This window comes from Notamacropus eugenii, chromosome 6 (assembly GCF_028372415.1).
Source record: "Notamacropus eugenii isolate mMacEug1 chromosome 6, mMacEug1.pri_v2, whole genome shotgun sequence".
Lineage (NCBI taxonomy): Eukaryota > Metazoa > Chordata > Mammalia > Diprotodontia > Macropodidae > Notamacropus > Notamacropus eugenii.
This window is the reverse complement of record NC_092877.1, coordinates 266,829,638-266,852,427: the sequence shown is the minus strand read 5'-3', so window position 1 is coordinate 266,852,427 and position 22,790 is coordinate 266,829,638. Positions and strand designations below refer to the sequence as shown.

At 33.3% G+C, this 22,790-nt stretch overlaps 1 protein-coding gene across 3 annotated transcripts in view; it reads right to left on the bottom strand.

Annotated features, from left to right (window-relative positions):
- Positions 1-485: 485 nt before the first annotated feature.
- DACH1 (dachshund family transcription factor 1) overlaps positions 486-22,790 on the bottom strand; it is a 483,132-nt gene continuing 460,827 nt past the window's right edge. For 2 of the 3 annotated variants that reach the window (XM_072622319.1, XM_072622316.1), the window contains exon 12: positions 620-1,175. In XM_072622319.1, the coding sequence (XP_072478420.1) occupies positions 1,138-1,175 (38 nt within the window). In that variant the 3' untranslated portion in view covers positions 620-1,137. Of the gene's footprint in view, positions 1,176-22,790 lie in introns of all 3 variants that reach the window. The other variant, XM_072622317.1, reaches the window with a different exon arrangement.

Sequence of the window (22,790 nt, the reverse complement as noted above, 5' to 3'; positions counted from 1 at the left end):
AACATTAACGTAATATGACATTAACATAGAAAAATATTTCTGGTGTTTTGACTTGCCGCTCAGCCACAATCCATTCTCCAAAGTGCTGTTGAGGGCACTAACCAGGGTTCAATTTACAAATCAAAGTGGCTGACATAGAGTTCTGATGTCACCAGATGCTTAAGATCTCATTCATAATACTGTGACTCCAGGACAAATATTTACATGCCTGCATGCGTTAAAACTAGAATGGTGTCTTTCTGACCAACAGGGTGACAAAACATATTTTCTAAAATTTCATTTTCCTAAACTCTAGTATTCTACTGCATACATAATACCTTCCTTGTGTGGTTTGTGTTTATATACTGTACATGTGACCAACAGTTTGAATAAGAAGTAAAATCTCCCTCCCCCCAATGAACCCCTACCAGTTGAGAATGAGAAATGAATACCCTACCTATTATTTTCAAGAAAAGAGGCCTTGAGAAGAATAAAACAGTTTGGTGTTTCTTTTTACATACATAAAATTTTACTTAGCTGTTACTTAGCATCCATGTATATTGGTCTCTTGGGAAATAAGTGAAAAAAAAAATTTCTTCAGGAGAAAACTCCCAATTAGTAAGGTTGGAACTCAGTGTAACAGAATAGTATTCTTAATTTATTTTTTTTCTTTATTTTTATTTTTTAGTTATCCTCTCATGCCCCCTTACAGGTTCTTTTCAGAATGGTCTTGCTGGTTTCTGGAGGACACAACAGTCTGTAAGTTTGGGAGGTCACTGCTGGAAGGTTCTTTTGATGTGCTCAAATACAGAATTGTCAGAGGAGAACAATGTTTTCATTCCATTAAAAAACAATGCTAGGCCTTGTTTGGGCCTGCCTGTGACTCTGTATACAAGTGTCCAGCAGCAAAGTTGCAGTAATTAACTGTAAGAAGGATACTTGCACATTTACAAACATTCTCAAGGTCTCTAGCTCGAGCCATTAGTGAGAAACAATGAAGGAAATTTCGGTCGAATGCTTTAAACTTTTGAAGAACATTGATACACAAAGATGAGGAAGTCCCTTGTGAAAGCATTTTGTTTTCTCTGTACTTCCCAATGGTGAGTGTCTTACTGCAAAGTTCTTTACCATCAAGCAGGCTTCTTCAATGGGAAAGATTCAGTACATGACAGTAGTTTTCAAATAGAGTCGTCCATCTAAAAGCAAACAAACAAAAATGAAAAAAAAATCCTTAAAACATGTACTTAGGAAAAAGCGCAGACAGAGGCAAAATCCATCTTATCCAGCGAAAAGCTGATGTTTTTGATTCAATCTTTTATTTCTCAGTGATAGAATATCCTTACATATGCTCGAAATGAAACCAACAATTACATGTGGTTTGTAAGATGGAAAGTGTGTACCTTCTAGTACCCCGAAATTTATACTATATACTGACTTTGTATCAGACAGAACACAAAGAAAATAGTGTCTTCTTGTGTGTTTTACTGACATGTCAACATTGATTGCTACTGAATGACAATTCTTCCTGTTTTGCTCGCAGAACCAAATTCATCCCGTATGTACTCACAGGATACCTCTGTCATTAAAGGTACGGGTCCCACCTTACACTTCAGCTGCATTGTTAAAGATACCATTTAAGGTCACCATTATCCACAGTTGTAGGCATTTTCTATGAATGTCAGTTAGCCTATATAACAGTGAACTATGACATTTTCCCCAAAGAAAATTAAACAAACAATTATTCTGTTAAGATCCAAGCACTTCACTTATTTTTTAACACTCAATTGAGAAACAAACAATGAAGGGAGCCTGTCCTTTGAAAAGCCACAGAAAATAATGACTTGGCAACACAAAAATCTAGCTCCATGAGCATATTTTAAAACATTTTATAGAGTGAAACTGTTGTACTCTATCATGTTGTGATAAAATCAAAATTATTTGTATAAAATTAGACCATTAGACTATTTTCAAGACATGAACCAGGTTTGTGGAATTTATGATTCTGTAGGGAGGGAGATGTCTTCAAGTAAGTCTATATGGTAATGTGTATTTATAAACTGTGGGATGACCTGTAAATTGTTGGGCCTGATGGATTACAAAGGAGAGTATGTATTCCAATACCATTACCCATATAACCCATTAGAATTGTTTCTAAATAATACAATAACAACCTTTGAATTGATTAATCAAACCACTAATCAATTTAGTGGAAAAATAATTGCTCAAATTATCTTTGTGACTTTGATGGTCTGTTATTTTCTGGAATTAGTGTATATATTATAGTCACAATAAATAGATAATAATTAAATTAAACATTCATTGATAGAATCTAAGCAATTGTACACTATATTATAATATTTTTACAGTTCTTTTGCAAATTATTAGCTTAGAAGCTTCTTAAAGGCAGAGATAATGTATTTGTGTGTGTGTATGTCCCTCACAAAGTACAGCATAATGTTATGTGAATATAGCAGTTCAAGAAATGTTGACTGATTAATATTCCAAGTTAATACCACTCAATGAATATTTATTTAACCCAACTGACCTTAAGTAAATTCAGCAAAAGGCAATTTTGGACCAGATCTATGATGTTATTGTGATAAGGAACTTCCAATAAAGAAGCCCTTTCTTTCAAAACATCTACTAGGCAAGCTGTGCTTGTCAATAGTTGGTTGAAGCACTGAAAAATTAAATAATTAACTCAAGGTCATCTAGTTATGTACGTGTCAAAGGAAGGATTTGAACTCAAGTCTTCCTGACTCTGAGGCTGGTTGTCTCTCCACTGTGTAACATTATCTCTCTGTATTGTAGCCATCACATTAACTTATAAGGATAAGAATTTACCTATCTTGACTCCAATTATTTCCAAAAGTCCAAATGTCTTAGAGTTATGTCAATTTTAAAAGCAAGTGTTATCAAGACCAAATACAAAAGTGGAAAATAGGCACAAAGAAAATGTTCAGGTGTTTTTTGTTTTGGTTTCCCCTAATAATGTACCAGTGATACTGCCTTTCAATTGAAATCAATATGACTTTTAAAAGAAATTATACTTATTGCATAAGATACTGAATGCAATAGTAATACAAGGTAGAAATTTAAGACCAAATTACCTTATTTGACTATAAAAATGGCATGGAAAAAACATATTATTAAAAAGAGAATATTTTTTAAAAATAGAGGAAGTTCACTGATCAGACCAGGAGGGAAGTTTAATATCCTCTTTTACCTTTATTACAGTCTTCAGTTTGTCATTTTTTTCGACATTGACTAGGACCCACCCATAATTACTAGGATACTGTACAAACACAAGGCTCATCTTGAGTAAGTATTAATTAAAAACCACTTATGGCACAATTTTTAATAAATCTCTATTACACTGCTTCACCACAGCATGAACTTGATCTTGGCTTCTAAAAGCCTATTTTAACAGAGCACAAAATCTGGCAAATCTTATCAAGCTGAAAGGGCTAAAAGTTAATGATTTGGTGGGGGAGGGCACAGCCATAATGAAGTATGGTAAAGCTCTAAGTACACTGCTCTAGAAGACAACCATACCAATGAAATTACAAATCTTTTGGACATCACCATAGTTTGGACGACATGTAAACCAAATCTGATTTCTACTTTTAATACGTTTATACCCATTCTCATATTAGTTGTGGGCCAATGTGGGTTATGATTCAGGCAATGGCCTAAATTGTCCTTTTGTGTCTACCTTGACTGACCTATGGATCAGAAATTCCATTTCTCCAATTCTATTTTTTCATCATGTACTAATATTGACTTCTTTCCAAGGTACTACTTCAATTAAAATATATTTTAGAAGGAATGTCAACTTAATGTTGCGAAGATAACCTGGTTACATTTCAGGTTATTTTTTTAATATTCTCACTCTCAACTGGATAAACTTTCAGCAAATAACGTTAAACTATTATTATTTATTTTCAGGGCAGCTTAAATACCAATAAGAGGAAAGAAAAAGTATCAGGATGTTTAATGTAACCATATCTTTTCTAATTTTTAGAAAACTTTTGTTTCTTTAATTTTTCTTGTTGATTGATTCTGACACTTCTCTTGATTTCTTTCTCCTTTCAAGTCTACTCAGTAATAACATTTTCCCTTATCTTGATCAGCATCTTTAAAACATCACTATATTTGTTCTTCTTTCATATGTATTTTTTTCAGTCTTCCCATCTTCCCCCCAGATTCAGATCATTTTAAAGCAGAGTTCTTTCCATTGTCTATAGGGCTATAGAGCAAAAGCTTGTTCATGGAACCAAATCAGTGGTCTCTGTTGCTCTTTGTATAGCCTGTGCATTGAAGAGGGAGAAAAAAGAAATTAAGCAAGGCCTTTTGTAAAAAGACTTTTTATTCTTCTGTCATGCATGAAGTATCTGCAATGGTTGATCGAATCTAAGGAAAAAAGCAATGAACACATGAAAAGTAATCCATTAAGTACGTATTTAAGAAATCAAAAGAATACAGGTAACACAGGGGTGATGACTTTATTTTTCATTGGCTAAAATGTGAAATCTGCATGTCTCTCATACACGTAGAATAAGACAGCAGGTAGATAAAAATGAGAACTTCTAAAAGAAGTTATGTAGGATTTATTTGCACAAATAAATGATCTTGACTGTGTAATAGCAAATATAAAGTTTCTTCAGCAGAATGTTAATGTAGTCAAAAACTGATTTGAGGCTATATTATCCTATTAACTCTATGTTTTCTACACAGTTTGCAGTCCTAGTTTTCCTTGTATTCTGCCCTTAAATAGTTTAAATTTTTGCCTCAACTTTTAAGTATGTCGAGGAGAAAGCCAAATAAAATATTTAGATACTTGACCTTCTCTTTGGAGTTTCTTAAAAATTCATCTAAAATAAAACTTAAACCTACTTCTATAATGATATTAAATAGATAACAAGAATGAAGTTTTTTTTTAAAAAATATGCATTCTAGCTGGCTCATAAACAAAGAACATTTTGCAGTTGTTGAAAAATTCTATATGAATTACATATCTGATACAGTTACCAGGTCCTTTTTAATACAGATATGTCATATATTAACTTGTTTGACTAATGTGTCTACCAGATGGACAAATGTATCAAACATTAAAGATGTCAGCTATAAACAGAGCCCACCTGCCACAGTTGGTATATAAGGAACCCTCATAATTAAGTTATACTTAGGCCTCCGAGGTTTTTAGCAGTTGAATAAGAGCTACCTTAATCTTGTAAAAGGTCTGCTGTGGGCAAGAAAAAAACAGGAAAAAAAAGGAATATCTCTGGCCCTGTGAACCAATAAACATTAAAAGCAATTCTACCCTATTATTTCCTCAGCCATATCAAAACATGCTCCTGGAAACTTCAATGGCTTTAGAAAGAAAAGAAGCTTTAACTAGCTTTATATTTTTCTCAAAGAGTTATATTAGTCCAGGGACCTATAGCAAATAGCATCATATAGACATACACAGAGAGCTAACAACAGGCAACTGAATTATAGCTCTATACTTCTATCTCAGGGTTCTGATGACAAACCACGAGAGTGAAAGGCTAGTGGCAGAAGCCCGGGAAGGAATTACAGGTCCATAATTCAAGCTGTGCCAGGTTTTTATTTTATATAATAACAGATCCAATACGCTCTCCTTCCCCTACTCTTCAAACAGCTACAGAAGTCATGGGGGCACAATGAAGGCACTGTCCAAACAAGCTGCATGCCCAGAAATTGCCACTGGAACGACTTGAGCATTTCCATGGCTGGGGGATCGTAATTCAAAGGTCTGTTCTTTGTATCTGGGAATTCTAAGGTTTTTTTTCTTTTAAGGGCTATACTTCATATCGTACACTTCACTGAAATTTCCTTCAACATCCCCTCCACTGTGAGTGAGTACACACACACACACACACACACACACACACACACACACTCTCCACATCAATTTCTTTGCTTTGTAATCTGATCATGTTTATATGAGTTATGGTGGGAGGGGGCAAATATTGAGCCAGTGCTGCAGTAGACTGCTATCGTTGACCTACTGTCTAATTTGTTGAGAGTAAATAACTAAACAACTGGACCAGTTACTAGGTACACCCTGACACGGATTTTCAGAGGCTGCAAGTGGGAGGCTGGATCTCTTAAACCATGTTCAAATTGACCCCCTTGCGAATCCTAACTCGATGTGATCCACGTGGTGGCAGAGACATTCTTTAGGTCATGTAACCCTAACGGAATCAGTAAAGGTCATGAATTATAAAACAGAGCTCTTGATTCCTGAAATATAAGAACAGCACGTTCCCTTGGCAGGACTATTATTTGGCTTTCTACCAGAGGTTGGTATGATAGGAAAATCATCAAGTTTAAACTTTGTGTATGGGAGTACTTAATTAAAAAGTCGTTTCTAATTAAAAGCATTTGGGAGTAGGGGTTGAGTGAAACTGTTTAAATTACAAATTCCTGATAGTTTAGAAGCTGGTTTTGACTTGATGCTTGGAGCTATATAATTCAGTATGTGGGGAAAAATTTAGATCACTAAACAGATTATACATGCCTGGTTTTTCACTTGCCTAATTTTTTATTATTATTATATCACGTGAGATTTGTTTTAAACTAAAGGAATCTTCAAAAAAGATATTCTTAAAATAGAATGCAGCTTTCTATTTTAAAGTTGAAAGATATATTCTAAGCATTAAAAGCTTAAAAGATAAAGTCTATATTTCAGATTTTTTTTTCTCAACTACTAACCTGACTGGAATGAATGGCAGAAAATCTTACCTGAGTTTAGAAAGAGGTGTTCAAATTACATATGTTTACCTTGCAAACAAATGTTATAGCCAGTGAAGGTTTTTTGTTTTTGTTTTAAGGGAGCAGGGGAGATTACAGAGGAAGGAAAGGGAGTGAGTTACCTGAGTAACTTCACTTTGGCTTCTCACTCTTAATCACTTATTATGTTCTATTTGTCTTCTTCTCAAATACACAATATGTAGGTAAAGGAAGTATCCAGTATACACAGGTAAGCCCAACACAATAGCTTTTATGCAAGACACCATAACTGGAGTGTTAAATAGCTTAATAAGTTATGTGAAAAACACCAGAACAAATGAAATGTTTGTTCGATACCAAAAGAACTACCCGAAAATCACATTCTGAAATAACTTCCAGAATAGAACAATTCAAGGTTGCTTATTTGGAATAAAGTTGATAAAGAATTCAACCTTTCCTTTGTGTAAAAGATATGCAAAAATCCCTGAAAAAAATGTAGGAGGTGGAGGGGGGAGGGGACGCCTTACGAACATATATAAATTCATACTCTGCCTCTGTCTTGGATCTCACTGCCCCAAATAACTACATATCAGTCTCTTTTATGGGGTTTATACAATGGCCTTAATAGATTGCATTTCCCATTACAAAGCTGCTTTATTAAAAATGGCATCTCATTTTTCAAAACCTATTCCTAGCCACCTATAATGTCATGAAGTAGGTTACTTTCAAAGAACAGTGTGTACAGGTTGGGTTGCTCCCAGGATTTCCAGGCCAGCATTGATAAAAAGCATCAGGTAAATAAATTTTTAAGTGATAGAATGAGAAGGTTTATTTAGTTCAATCATATGGGGTTAATGTGAAGTGTGGCGTACTTCTAACCTTTCTTTCTCGTGGTATCTCAGTCAGGCAGTGTAAGAAAGACCAAGGAGTAAGAACCAAATGGACACAATCCATGTGGTGTTTGAAAAGTCAATAAGAGGAAGTCGAAATAAAAGTCAACAAACAGGAACAGATGGGAAGGATCTTAGTTAAGTCATAACCCCTCATCTAAAATCCCCAAGAGGAAGCAGCTAATTAAAGAAAATATTATTTCTTAGTTCTTATAATTTTATTTTTAGAATGAGAACACGTCACTGCCATCAAAGTGCAAAGCTGAGAAAAAAGTCTATGCTTACCCTGGGAAAGACTTTTAAGAAAGAATGACTCATTATATCCATCTCTCTATTTCATGAGGACAAGACATAAACTTCTCTGGATTTAATGAAATGCAGAAAATGCAAAGTAGAATAATACAACAAAAATTTTAGAGTTTTAAACATTATTTTAGCAAGGGCCTTCCTCCCTCACCCCAACCCTCTGAAATCCTTCAAAGGTTTGATGTTTAAGATTAGCCTATTGGGTGGACATAGATACTTTGCAAACAGTATAACAATACCTATACCTTACTACATGAAATATGTTTATATTTCATTATATTTTCATTATATTTCATTTATTCTTTGAATATTAGACAATATTCAATCACTCATTTGCGGGCAACATGACAGAGAACATTTTCCAAATGCAACAAGTGTCAAAAACTTTTCAAAAATTCATCATGTATTTAACTTAATGATATTTAACTGATGATACCAAACCCTTGATCATCATAGATGGAAGAAGAGAAAGTTTGTCAGAATACAGTCACATATCTAGTTTTCTATTGAGAAGATCCAATCCTTGACAAATCTCTGGTTACTATACTTCCTGCTATCCCTACGTTCACCCACATTTATCAAAATTTATCATTTATTTTTCAAAAGTCCAAAAAAAGGAATTTGCATATTACTTGTTGTTGGATATTACTGGACAGCATTCACTCAGCATTTAATCATTTGAAGCTTGTACCATGTTGTACCATATTATGATGCCAACTTCTCATCTCTCCTATCCTAGTGAATAACCAACATTCAGGATGGTCTTTCTTCTTCAGGACCTGGCTCACAGTGTCTTTTTCTTGTCAATCTCTATCTATCATTCTTATGACTATAAATATGTTGATGATTTTTTCAATAGCCTGTCCTCATAATTCCATAATGTCCTCATTTCTGTGACTTCTACATCCACTCTACTTTAGGCCTTTTAGTACCAATGAGACCCTAAAAGGATCAAACAGAAGCCCCCAACGAATTCAATGGATCCACTATGGAGAATTTATGGCTTAGGAATCCATCGGATGAGCAGACATGAAGGCATTACTATTTGCAGTAGGGAAGAGAATACAAAAAACAATGAGGTCACAGATCCAGGTAAAGCATCAAAGTAGTCCAGTCATTTCAAAATTAAATGTCATGCAAAATAATTATTAGTATAGCTTTGCATTTGAAAGTATTATACACATAATTATATATTAAGTAGTATTGTCAATGGTTTTTCCCAAGATTTGGGGATTATTTGTATCATACATACACACACACACACACACACACATGCACACACACATATATACATATTTTTAAAGCAATTCATTTTTTCACATTTCCACTTATTTCAATATAATAATACTTATATACATCAGTAAGTATTAATAGAAGAATTGTGGCATAAACACATGCATATTTTTATGTATAATTATTGCCCTTGGTCATTCATTTCAGTTGTGTCTCACTCTTTATGACCCCACTTGGAGTTTTCTTGGCAAAGATACTAGAGTAGTTTGCCATTTCTTTCTCCTGCTCATTTTACAGATGAAGAAACTGAGTCAAGCAAAGTTAAATGACACCCAGGAACCACAGCCAGTCAATATCTTAGGCCAGATTTGAACTCAGGAATGTAAGTGTTCTTGACTCCAGGGCCAGGTCTCCATCCGCTGTACCACCTAGCTGTCCTACCACTATAATCACCTAACCTCCTCATATAGCCACTATGTAATTCAGACCTCTATAATTTTTCAACTGAATTTTTTGCAATAGCCTCCTAATTTTTCTTCCTGCTTCCACTTTCTCCTTTGTCTCCTCCAGTCTTCAAACAGCTGTCAAATTCTTCCTTCATCTTAGTTCTTACTATATCCTTATCTTATTCAGATGCACTTACATGAATCAGACAAATAAAGAAGAGATAAATTGTTTATAATAATTAACTTTGAATCTCCTAGACATTTCTTTCTTTTTCACTGAAGTGACCAGAAGAAAGAAAGGAAAGAAGAATGGATGGAAAGATGGAAGGATGAAAGGAAGGAAGGAAGGAAGGAAGGAAAAACTTAACTCAAGAAATATAAATCATTCAGTGGAAAAAATATAGCATCAAGTCATTTGCAAAAATAATCAACTTGTGAACTTCCATAGCTCATTGTATTCAGTTTATTTTCTGTCAGAAGCTTCATATGACCAGCATTAGTCACATTTAGAATTTGTGATAAACACATTTATTACTTGCTATTGTATGAAAAGGTTCTTTTTAAAAACTCTCTGTGAATTAAAGCAACAAGCAAATTCTATTTTTGCTACTACTAGGCCTGAATATTTGAAGCAACCCAACGGCACGGGGCTTTCCTACCTCACTTTCCTTGGTATTACAAGAACAGAATAGAAATGAATTGAATTAAAGCAATATGTGAATCTAGGAAATGACAAACTTTTCTCTTTTTCCTAAATGATATTAGTTTCAATTTAAATGCACTTTTTATTGTTTTACTGTTTTGTTGTTTTGCATTTTTGATGTTTTATTGTTTTCAATTATTTTGAAAAATATTTTCAGACTTCAAATGAAGCCAATACTCATCAGGATCCTTGGTCACAACCTCCTCCTAACCTAGGGGCTCAAGAGCGTACATTGACCTTTTTAAAAACTTTTTAGAGTACCACTAAGTATCAGCAGTAGAGTACTTCCAGTTAGTAAGGAATCCCTGAAAGTGTTAAAGATGCTGTTCCCAATTGACTAAGAAGATTGGAAACTGTTGGATATCAGAAAAAGTGATATAAAGAGCTAGAAAGGATCAAAGGGGCATGAGAAGCCAAACAACATCTTTTGTTCCTTTTAGATTTTATAATATTATGTTTGGAAATTAATGCATATGTCTTAAATTGCAGAGTATGTTTTATAAGGAGAAAAGAATCTCACAGTTCTAATAGCTTAACCATGATGATGTCAAATAATTGTTTCTATTTTTCTTGAATTTAAAGGTTTAGGGAAGGAAATCAATGTACTTTCACAACAAAAAACATAAATCAAACACATTTTTGTATTTAACAAAAATAAATTTCTCCTTTAAAACAATAGGGTTCTGACAACTTCTAATTCTTCCTTGTGTGGTTTTGTTAGATGTAGTATAAGTGCTATTTTTTCCTACTTACCAAATTTTAAGAAGGTGCCACATATCTTTAATTTAACTTCACAAAAACAAATACTGAAGCAGCATAGTTACATATTTAAATTACATTACAATAAATGTGCATCTATTGAGATATTAGACAAATACATTGCTGATATCTGTGCAGTTCATGACCATTGTGAAATTTTGCACTGGGTTATGGTAACATAGGCCATTATTTCCATTAGAATTAATGGCTTGTGGCCATGGTTACTGTCAGCAATGCATTATTTTCTCATCACTAGAAATTGTGACATGAATGAAATTAACTCATGTTGCCATTTAGATCACCAAATAGTGAATTGTGTAGGCTTCTGTGGCATTATAGATTCTAAGGACTCATCCTAGGCTCAAGTCAAAACAGGAGTGGGTACTTTATAATATTTTTTTCATAACTAAAGCATTAATATGGGTTCTAGTAAGTCAAAAACTTAATGTAATATTACTTTCCTTTTCAGACTCAATCCAAAGTCGCCCTGGGCCAGAATTTCTGTATTCTAACATTTGAAAAAAGGTTAATTTGTATTCTCTGAAAAAATCCTGCTTCGTTCTCTCAATAAAAATACCATGATGACGTGCTGTAACTAGCTGATTGGCTATTTTGAATGAATGACTCAAACCTAGACCATCTAAAGCGAATGCCATGCTTCAGTAGTTCATGGCTAAGGTGAGCTCTTAAAACAAGCTAACAATTCATTGGAGATTCAACTATTTCCAAATGTAACATTCACTCAAAAAAAAGACCCCCAAATAAAGTGCTTTTAGATCTTAAAATATAGTGTAGGACTAGCAGAATTTTGGTATAGTACCTATTTTATTGTGATAATTCTATACATTATTACTTAAGCAATTTCTGCCTGCTAAGCCTAAAGAACAACTGTAACTCTTATGGTCAATTCATCAAATTATAAATACTATACTGTTCTGTCCACAATGACTGCAAAGAATATCTATGTGACAGAGTGGAAAGCTTAGAATGAAAGCAAATTATGGTTCCTTTTTAGTTTATGGCTCTATTCAACATAGTTTGATTACTTGAAAGTACTGGTAGCCAACGTATTGCCATATGAAACAATATCATGAAAAATACATGTCTCTTAATGCAAGAGTTGCATTGACAGTTTGTCATAGGCAAAATCTGCAGAATCAACAGAGATGCTAAATAAATAAGTCAAAATATGAATTATCTAATACAGCACTGTATATTTTTAGCAATCTGTATTCTAATTTCATGTACATAAACTAGCACTGTAAATTTTTTGGACCAGGCTTTATTACACTTAGTTTTCTAGACCAGATGCAATGCTGAGTAATCCATCCTTGTAAGTGCCATGAAAATAAAGGTCACATTATGTTATTCCTACTTTTCTTAAACTATTGAAAATATGCTATACAAATAAGGATGACAAAAAAAATTACCTATTTTTGGTCTTAACTTATGTTTTGTTTTCAAAATTATCATTATTATTATTTTGATGATGATGTCGGCAAACATTAAGTGCCAACTCTGTGCCAGGCATTTTTATCTTGCTTATTCAATACAATGGGAAATCAGATTACTGAAACTATTTAAATGCTTTTAAATTGATTCATTTCAGGAAGAGTTGTCAGTCTAGGGACATGTTGAACACAAAGGAAAATCACATGCAAAAAATGAAATTTTATCTCAATGGAAGAAAAAGACTGCTAATTTTGGAAAAGTCTCAGAATAACCTGTTTTTAGTCATATTAACTACTGGTAAAAGAAAAGGTTGAGGTTAAAACTAACTTAGGAGAAAGGATATTGCCACTTAAAATTACAATAGTTGTAAACTGACCAATTTTTAAAAAGAAACTTGAATTTTAGAAATGATATGGCAAATATAAAGATATAGACCCCATTTAGAATTCCCTTTCCCCTTTTGAAGACATTCAACTCTTAGGAAAGAACAGTTGAAATAAGGAAACCCAAAGATCTCAAAACTTTCATCAGTCATGAAATCCTTGGTTAAAGATTATAAGTACTATAAGTTTAAAAACAAGGAAAAACCATGGAAAAGGAAAGAGTCCTTGGTTTCAGAATCAAAGCAGACCATCACAAATGATTATGAAAGAACTACAAAAAGATATGAAAAGGAACATGTATGGTAGTGTTTCTATAAGGAAGTGACAGTGGAATTTCTCTAATGACAGTAGGACTGCCATATTTAGAGTGACATGCTACATGAAGAAAAGTTTATATCTTAGTATATCATGTGTATTTAGAGCATAAATGGAAGTCACACTGTCTGTTCTACAGGTATCTTGAATTTATTATATCTAAATTGAAATCATCATCTTCTCTTGCCCTCAAACATTTTCTTCTTCCTAACTTTCCAATGACTTTGGAGGGTACATCCTCCCAGTTTCCTGGGCTTGCAAACCAGGCATCATCCTGGACTCTCACTGTCCCAGCCACCTACATCAAACCATTTCATGAGTCTTGTCATTTCTACCTCCACAGCATTGCTCTCATATGCCCCCTTCTCTCTGGTTTGACTATGACCTTGGCCCAAACACTTATTCTGTCATACCTGACAATAGCCTGCTGGTAAGTCTCTCTGACTCCTTTCTCTTCCCCATTCCAGTCTATCTTATACTTACCTGTCAAACTACTCTAATATAGCATAAGTTTGACCATGTCACACTTTCATCCCCCATTTGATCAACTCCATTTGCTCCCTAATGCCTCCAAAATCAAATTTAAAAAATTCTTTGTTTAGTTTTTAAGTTCTCTATAACCAGGCCCTTTCCTTCCTTTTTGATCTTCATGCTCCACCTTCACCTCCCACCAAATCACTTATTCTGAAACCCAGGGACATTTGCCTCCTTGCTATCCTTTACAATACACACTCTGGACTCAAGGATGCTTCACTTATTGTCTCCTATGCCTGGAACTCTTTTCCTCACCTTTTTTGCCTCCTAACTTTCCTGGCTTTCTCCAAGTCCTAGCTAAAATCCTGTCTCCTATAAGAAGTCTTTCCTCAAACCTTGTAAATTTAGTGTTTCACTCTTGATTGCTATATATGTATATACATATATATACACACACACATACATACATATATGTATATCCGTGTACATGTATGTATATATAAGTATATATTTATATATGTGTATATGTACATATTTGTATATCTATATACATATACGTATATTTTGTACATGCTTTGTTGATGCACAGTTGCTGGAATGTTTTCTCATCTAGTATACCGTATGCTCCTAGAGGACAGGGACTATTTTGTTTTCTTTGTTTTCGCCTTTCTTTATATCCCCAGTAATTGACATAGTGAGTGGCATATCACAGGATGCCTGATTGCCTGAAGAAAATGAATTCAAAAAGAACATCTGTAGCTTCCCAAATACACGCAGAGTGACTCCATGCTGGATACGGAAAAATTTTAGGATTCATTTTAGCTTGCCAAAAGGGGAAAAATTCCAGACAAATTGAAGATATTTCAGATGATATTATTACCTCAAAAAATATTCTTTGCAGATGACAATTGCAGTCATTTCATCAAGTACTGGTACACTGGAAGACCTTTCAATTAATTCTATGGGGAATCAAAAGAGATCATTCAAGTAATACATACTGGGCAATTCAAGTGGATGAAGAATGTTTATTTCTCAGCTTATGACATGCATTTGGAAGGGCAGCTTATTAAAATATTATTCATATATTGGACAGGGACTTGAAAAAGAGCATAAGCTATGTTCAGAAATGAAGAGAAGGAAAGTAGGCTTAATTTCATTTGGGAAATAATACAGAATTTTTGATGCTATCAAGCTGATCTGGACACCAAAGTCCTTTTTGACATTAATGTTTCCAAATCATGTTGTATAGCTGTGGAATGTTGAATTCCTAATCTCAGAAGAATCAAAATTGAGATGAACTGAAAAAAGTAATGGAAAGATACATAGTGTACACAAGTAGGTAGGCTGAACCATGTTACCAAAGAGCAAGAAGAATTGTAAAAGACATGATTGAGACACATCTGACTAGAAAAGAAGGTGACTAAGTCCCGTAATGAGGAATGCTAGAGGGGCTTGAGCTTGTACAATTGTTCACAACTTACGGAAAGACCCAGAGAAAAGCTGTGGATATATTCTCTTTGGAGGGTTATTGAAGGATATGGACATGAACTCTGAAGAATGATGATATACGGCTAAATGACTAATTGTATCAATAGAAGTGGATAGGAACCCCCTTTGCAGAGACAGTAGATCTACTGAATTAGCAAAATATGACATTAAACAGAGGACTGCTGTATATCTATTGGAAAAGTGGAGTTGTGCATGTCAAAAAAGTGTTTCTCCACCAATGATAGTTATGAAGATATGACTATGGCAATAATAATGAGTAATTAATAATAATAAGTAATAAATAATAGTTAAAAACTGACCTTTTATCATCATTTCTTGCTTGTAATTTAATTTCATAAGAGTCAAGATGGCTGAATCATCAAATACTGCTAAGTCAAAATAAAAATCTTTTGCATTTTGTATCTAGGAATTTAGTGACCAGGACTCAAGTTGCTAATGTTAAAATAGGAAAGGGGAAAATCCATAAGGGTAATTTTTTAAAACTTAAATGTGGGAATAATTGTGTCCGGAAATGAATGCAGGAAACTAAATGGTATCTGTCTGTGAGTGACAATATGTACACAATGTAAGTCAGAACATTTCCTAAATATTTTTAAAATATTCATCACACTGGATGAATAATAGGTAAATACAGAACATATTTTTAATTTTCATTCTATTGTACATAAGTTTTAGTTCTTAAGTTTTGGATCACTTTTAGTAATTAGCTTAACCTTAAATAAGGTATGTAGGAACAAAAAATAAATCTGGGAATTGAAGTATTGAGAAAGATGAGGGAAAGAAAAAAATCCATTAAAAAGCACTACAAAGAGACTAAGGGCATGAATGAAGTCAATCTGAAATATTCATATGACTTGCCCACATTGTTCTCTCAGTCTGGTTGATCTTGTCTCCCAGGAGCCATTATCAATCATTATATGCATGGATAGCATTAAATATTAGTTAATAAAAAGTTAACACATGTTCTAATCTATATGTTTTAATGGATTGTTTATGTGTCTGACCAGCTCTCAAATGCTTTGGAAATATTCCTAAAATTTTATATTTTTGACAATAAAGTCTTAACTTTATGAAAATAAATAGGACTTTTGCATTCCTTTGTTTCATTAAAAACATCAAGAAAAATGTGCTTATTGGAAGTGTGATAAGTCACAGCTTTTCCATGTGAAATGTGAGGCTTAAAAAAAACTCTCATGTTTTTAAATTTTCTCACACAGAAAGAAAAGAATTACACAAAGAACATATTCCATCTAAACCCCAAGTGGGCAATTACCCTTCAGCTAAATATTTATCTATCAACTCAGCAAGACAATATTTAAAATAGCATAACAGATCCACAAATTGAAATCAGTTTAATATTTCCTCAAGTTTGGAGTTAGGTATGCATCATAAATACATTTATTTAAATAGGTTATTGTCATTTGTCTATTTTTAATGATTCAGGAATTCATTCGCATATGATTTTCAATGTGGTTATCCTCATTTTCTATAGTAGGCACTGAAGATTCTAGTAGCTTTTATAAGTTGTCTTGAAAATGACTAAAAATTCAAGACACTTTGGAGAAGGCTAAATCAAATTCATTCGGTATTTTATTTGGATATTTATCACCTATCATATGCCAAGTTCTGAGGTAAGTACTAAGGTATTTAAAAAAAGGACAAAAACATGGTCCTTTGGGAGTTGACATTCAAATGGGGGAGAGAAACAGCTATGTATTTACAACATACAGAGAGTGTGGATGGGGAGAAATCTCAGAAGGAAGGCAATACATTATTTGATTTAAATGTGGCTTTCAAGATAACAACGTCACACTCTGCACTATTTTTAGCAACCACAATATAGAGTTGGTCATATTGTGAACTACTTCAGGGAGAAAACCATAATCTGAAGGGTCCATAATCTGAATCTGACTAGGAGTGACTAGTAGAGAGCCAGTAAGGGGACTTCTCTCTGACTGATTAATATTCAGAATTAAAGTAATACTCAACCATTTGATATAGTATCAAATATAGTCACATCTTGCCCAAATTTTTAAATCATCTGCAAGGCTACAACAGAGTATGTGCTATCTACTGTTAAGATGTGCAATATGGCATGTAAAAATTGCCTTAATACAACAATGTTTTTACCATGCTGTGGATGTATCAAGAACCAGGAGTCCAAATGGTGTTATGCTACGTAAGGTTTACCAAGAGAAAATATCACATATTCTTCTAGGGATATTTACCACAAAGAATGAATGAACATATGAATATGAGTGGTAAGAATGAGCATTTACTAAATACTATGTAGGATGCCTTTTTCACTCTTTGCTTTCAGGGAGACAGGCACATTTGAACTGATGACTCTGAATTCATAAGGAAATACAAGCCTACAGGGTGTATTATATAATTAATCAACCCTTTAAATTAAAGCTCCATCCCCGATTCATTTAAATGCTCAGCACTCAAATAATCTAAGAAGAATAATGAGAACCTACAAAATTTAAAAAAAAAAGAATGTTTTTTCATTCCCTGCAATATTCTCCATTTTGATTCTATTACAGAGGGAACACTTAGTTTTCTAAATGGCAGGTAAGGATCATAGAGGCTTTAGGATAGGAATCAGAGTATATCTATATAAAACCTTTCATTCTGGTATTTCAAAACAAGTTAAATTAATCCCTAAATGGTTCATTGTATACTTTCTGTTTTAGTTTTAAAGAGTTGATGACCCCTTGTGTACTGTGAATTAATTTTTTTGAGAAAATATTTTCCTTAAAATTGCTGTTTAAAAAAAAAATTTCCCTTATAATATTGGAGATGATTCTAAGATTATGACTTTAATTTTAACTTCAGTAGAGTGGCTTATTAAAGCTAGTAAACAGATTGCTGATAACTTGGGTCAGGATAGGCACAATACAACATCAACCAAACATATGCAATTAGAAGAAAATAGGACTTTAAGATTATTAGCACAATACAACTAATTTTGTACTGAAAATAACGGATTAGTTTTCTAATGTTCTCATGTCTGAATATTATAATATTTCTGGAAAATATCCAAGCATAATTTCATAACTAGCTTTAATATCACAGTTCTTGACTAACTATAACTGAAACTTATTGAAAATTTTGATTTAGAAGGTAAATTTCACAATAGAATATGTATATGCTAAGGGCCTGACCAAATAACTTACAGTCATCACTCACAAGTTTTGAAGTATAATCGGGGAGCTTAAAGTGGAGCTGTACTAAAAAATTACTATTTCTGTAGCCTGACTTTGTCTGAATTAGAAGAGTCTGCAGTTATTCTTTGAAATATGAAGATATAAATCTTGTCAAGGAGATTCGCTAAAATACAAGAAAAATGATTAAATAACTTCTTGTGTCTGCTTGCATTGAATATTCAAGCTTACACTATGCATAATATTGAATTCATATAAAATATGCAGAACATGTAGATGTAAATAAGACTCCTTACAATGCATGTGTGTAAATTAATGTAATTAGTTTTTAAAAGTGGCTTTCCCATGTTTCTTGAAAAGTGCTTTTCTCTGAAAATCTGACAATTTTTCTGTACTTTCTACCTCAAATTATGTAGATCAGGGAAGAAGAAACATGTTTACCAAGTAAAAATGTATTAGCCTAATTCTGCCAATAAACAGTGAGTAATTATTCATTGAAATACAGAAATATTTTGTTGTATTAAAATAAAGGGAAAAATATATTTTCTGGCTTGAAAAGAATATTACCTGTCTCTACTGGATTCTAGTACCTACTAGAAAATATAACAACAACAATGGTGATTCAATTCTAACATTCTCCCAGTGTTGCTATGTAGCAGTGAGACACAGTTTACAAATGCTCATGGAGAGCCAAAGGTAAGTTTCGCATAGCAGGCAGTCGAGAGGCTCATTCTGGGTATGATCAGGAAGCAACAAAAATAACCAACAAAGAAATCTAAAGAACAGTAGTTAAAGACTTCACAGAGGAATTGTAAAATAACTTTTAAAAAGGAGTAATCACATGGCAAAAATGAGGGAAAGAGGAAAGAAGCACTTCTCCAGTACATTCAGCATCAGGAGAAACCTAGGAAGATCTCCATCATCTTGAGTGGACACCCTGTGCAAACTTTTAGAAGAAGATGGACAGATGGTACAGTATGAATAGCTATACTTGGGTTACTATATGCATCAAAGGGGGAAAGAAGGAAAGAAACAAGTAAGATCCTTTGCAGTGCTAAATCCATAATTATTTGATTTCCTCCCCTCTCCCACACCTGGGAAACACTAATGAACAACAAAATATCCAAGAAGAAACAGGTAATTTGGAAAAAGAATAAAAAGTTGGAAAAAAAGACTGCAAATGAAGGTATTGTTCTAGGTAATGGTTTGGAGTTAGAAACTATATTTTAAAATAAAATCCACATAAGTAGCTAAGTACCTACTAAGTATGCATTAAGTAGTAGAGGGAACCAAATATAAAGGAATGGAATAGGTATAGATGTGGAATGAAACACTTGTAAACTTAGTTGCTGTTGATGAAATTTTCAGAAATGCCCTGTTTTGGGAATTCTTACTTGATCTGTTTCTTTAAGATTAGGTACAAAACAGTATCATCAGCTTTTATAAAATGTTCCATTTTGTGCTCTATTTCCCACCCCCTTCCCTGAAGAACCATTATGTGCAACCGTTAGAGAAATATGTTCATTAAATATAATCAATAACAGATCAATTAAAACTACCCAAGTAAGCTAAGGCTTTCACTTAGATTTCTTATGGAGAGAAAACTGAATCTATATTCCAAAATCATTTTTCACTGACTTTCACTGTAAAAAAATGTTCCTTTTGTCAAATCAAAATATCTTGAAAACATTGCTCTTTATAGAAAGAAAATCATATACTTCTCTGTGTGCTAGTCCTCATAAACAATCTCTCTTGTCATTTTATCTCCAATAATTCTTCATATTAAAGTCAAATTGGTATGCTCTAAGTTAAAGAAAAATCCAAGAAGATATAGAGAGAAAACTCATATTTGCAAGAAAAAAAATTTTTTTATATCAGGTCTATTAATTCTTTTTAGTAGTTGAGAAACCCAGGCATAAGTGAGGTTATAGCTTATGACTGGACTAGGGTTAAATATTCAGAGACTACTGTTTTCTCATTTTTTTCTAATGAAAACTTCTGGAGAAAACTTAAAACCCTAGTTCATTAATTTCAATGCTTGATATTAACATTCGCATTTAAAGTAACTGATTTGGGCACTTAGTATCCCAATTCTCATCAATTTACCCCACTCCTCTACTTTCTACTATGCTATCAAATACTTAATACTGTTAGTATAATCAAATCCCTTCTCAGGAATACTATCCACAAGCTTCGTCCTGGAAAGAATAATTATTGCTCCTTGAAGCTATTAAAAAATGCATTTTATGTATACATGTAGAACATGGATCTCTAAGTTTCTTTCCCCTTATCTCTCAGTATCTTTCCAGCTGTTCTTGCACATGCCTGCCTTTGTTGCTAGATAATATGATTATTCTGTCTGGTCTAAACTGAAAGTAAATTCATGCAAAAACAAGAACTCCATGGATCCATTCCTGCTTAGTTCCCGGGGAGACATTTCTTTACTTCCAGTGGAAACTCAGCGTAAGACAGAAATTTAGGATTAACCATTCCCATTAGCAATGCCAAAGCTATCTTCCTTGGTTCAGGACAGGAGAAATTCTAACCTGCCTTTATGCAATACACCAATTTAATACACAGTGGATAGAGTTGATTTCCTTCCACTTCCTCTTGAGTCACTTTCCCTTCACCTAAATGATGATAGTCATGGGTTTTTAAAGGGATTAACCTCTTTTAAATGGTTTCAACAATTATTTAAGCTGAACAACCAACAGTTTTCAATCTTTAATGATTAGCTTATTTCATGAATGCACATTATTCAATCATAATAATTTTGTGATTTAATAGGTATTATCTGGACTATCAAATGCTATGCTTTTAAAAATTAAATACCCAATTCATTTATTCACAATACAAAATACCTTCTAACCTGTGAAAAAATTAAACTAGATTTTTCAATTTTTAAGTGTTGCATTAGTTAAAATGACACAGAATGCTCAATAACATGTTTGTTTTTCAGATGTTGTAAGCCTAAAGAGATTTTTTGAATACTTCAATTATAAAAACATTTAAAACATACAAACTTGTGCAATTTTTATTTTAATGAAGATGAGAAGTTCATTAAAGAAGATAAATATTTCATTAGATGTTAAATAAAACAAAGAGATTTTTTGGCTTCTCTCAGCACAAAATTCCTTTGAAAGATTAATTAATACATGCAAATTATGCAAATTAGACCCATGCAAATATTTTATGAAGACAATTAAGGGAACCATTAATTACTGCTTTTTTTTGCTTCAGTGAGATTCATTCATTTAATTTTAATTTCACTTTAACTGTTTTGATGTATAATCTTGCAGCTAAGAACTTTATCTTTCCTGGTGGGTCTCTTAAACTTACAAATTTCATCAAGTGAGCAGCTACAGAAATCGGTAAAGATATTCTCTGGACTATGTTTAGCATCGGGAGATATTTCTGACACAATGCACTCCTCGAAATAGGGAAACTAGAAGGGAATGTGAGCTCATTCTTGGACAAGGTTCAACTGCTGGAAAAGCAATTAATTTGCTTTGGCTGTGCTAATATAGGGGAATTAGAAAGTGTGACACAAGACAAATAGAAATAATTAGTTCTCCAAAATGATGTTCTCATTAATATGGTTCGAACAGTAGAAATAAAAAACATTATTGTGGCATGTCTGCATTCTGTCCCTAGCCATGGGAGGGAGGAGAATGTACCACACAGCATGTTTTTTAGCATCTGTAGTCCATGGAGTGAGGCTTTTTGCGTTTGTTTGTTTGTTTTTCTTTTCTGTCCTTTTGTTTTTCTGTTTCAGAGAGATGTCAACTATAAGTTAAATGCCACAGACGCCTAAAACACACGCTTTTCAGCTCTCAACATGTCGACCATCTTTATGTAACTTAGGTAGTTACTTGGTTCTAAATTTTTGTTTTCATTTTGCTTATTTAAATACTTTGGGGTGCCGTATGAAACATGCAATGTTCTTAAGAATGATGCTGAAGAGGTTTGATTTCAGTATATTACTTAGCAGGGCTCTTTATGACATTTCTGAAAACAAAACATTTTTGTTATACTCTGTTTTTAATGTGCAACTGCAAATTTTTTTAAAATTAAATCTGACATCCAAAGTACTGATTTTTATTTGAACTAGGGAAAACTGTAGGGGAAGGAAGTATATTTCAGGAACATAAACTACTTTGAACATATCTATTCAAACTTATTATACCTTTATTTTCTCCTACTGTTCACTTCCATTGGAGAAGGGCATGACTGAGTGCCAGCCTTAATTTAAACAATACTTGTATTTTGTATTCTTGCATGATCTGGTGTGCATGTGAATGGAATGTATATGCTCATCAGTTGTTTGTTTTTTTTAAAAAACCATGGCAGAACAAGGAAGAAACAAATAAAAATAAATCTCATTTTAAAACATTTCCCAGAGGAATATCAAACTC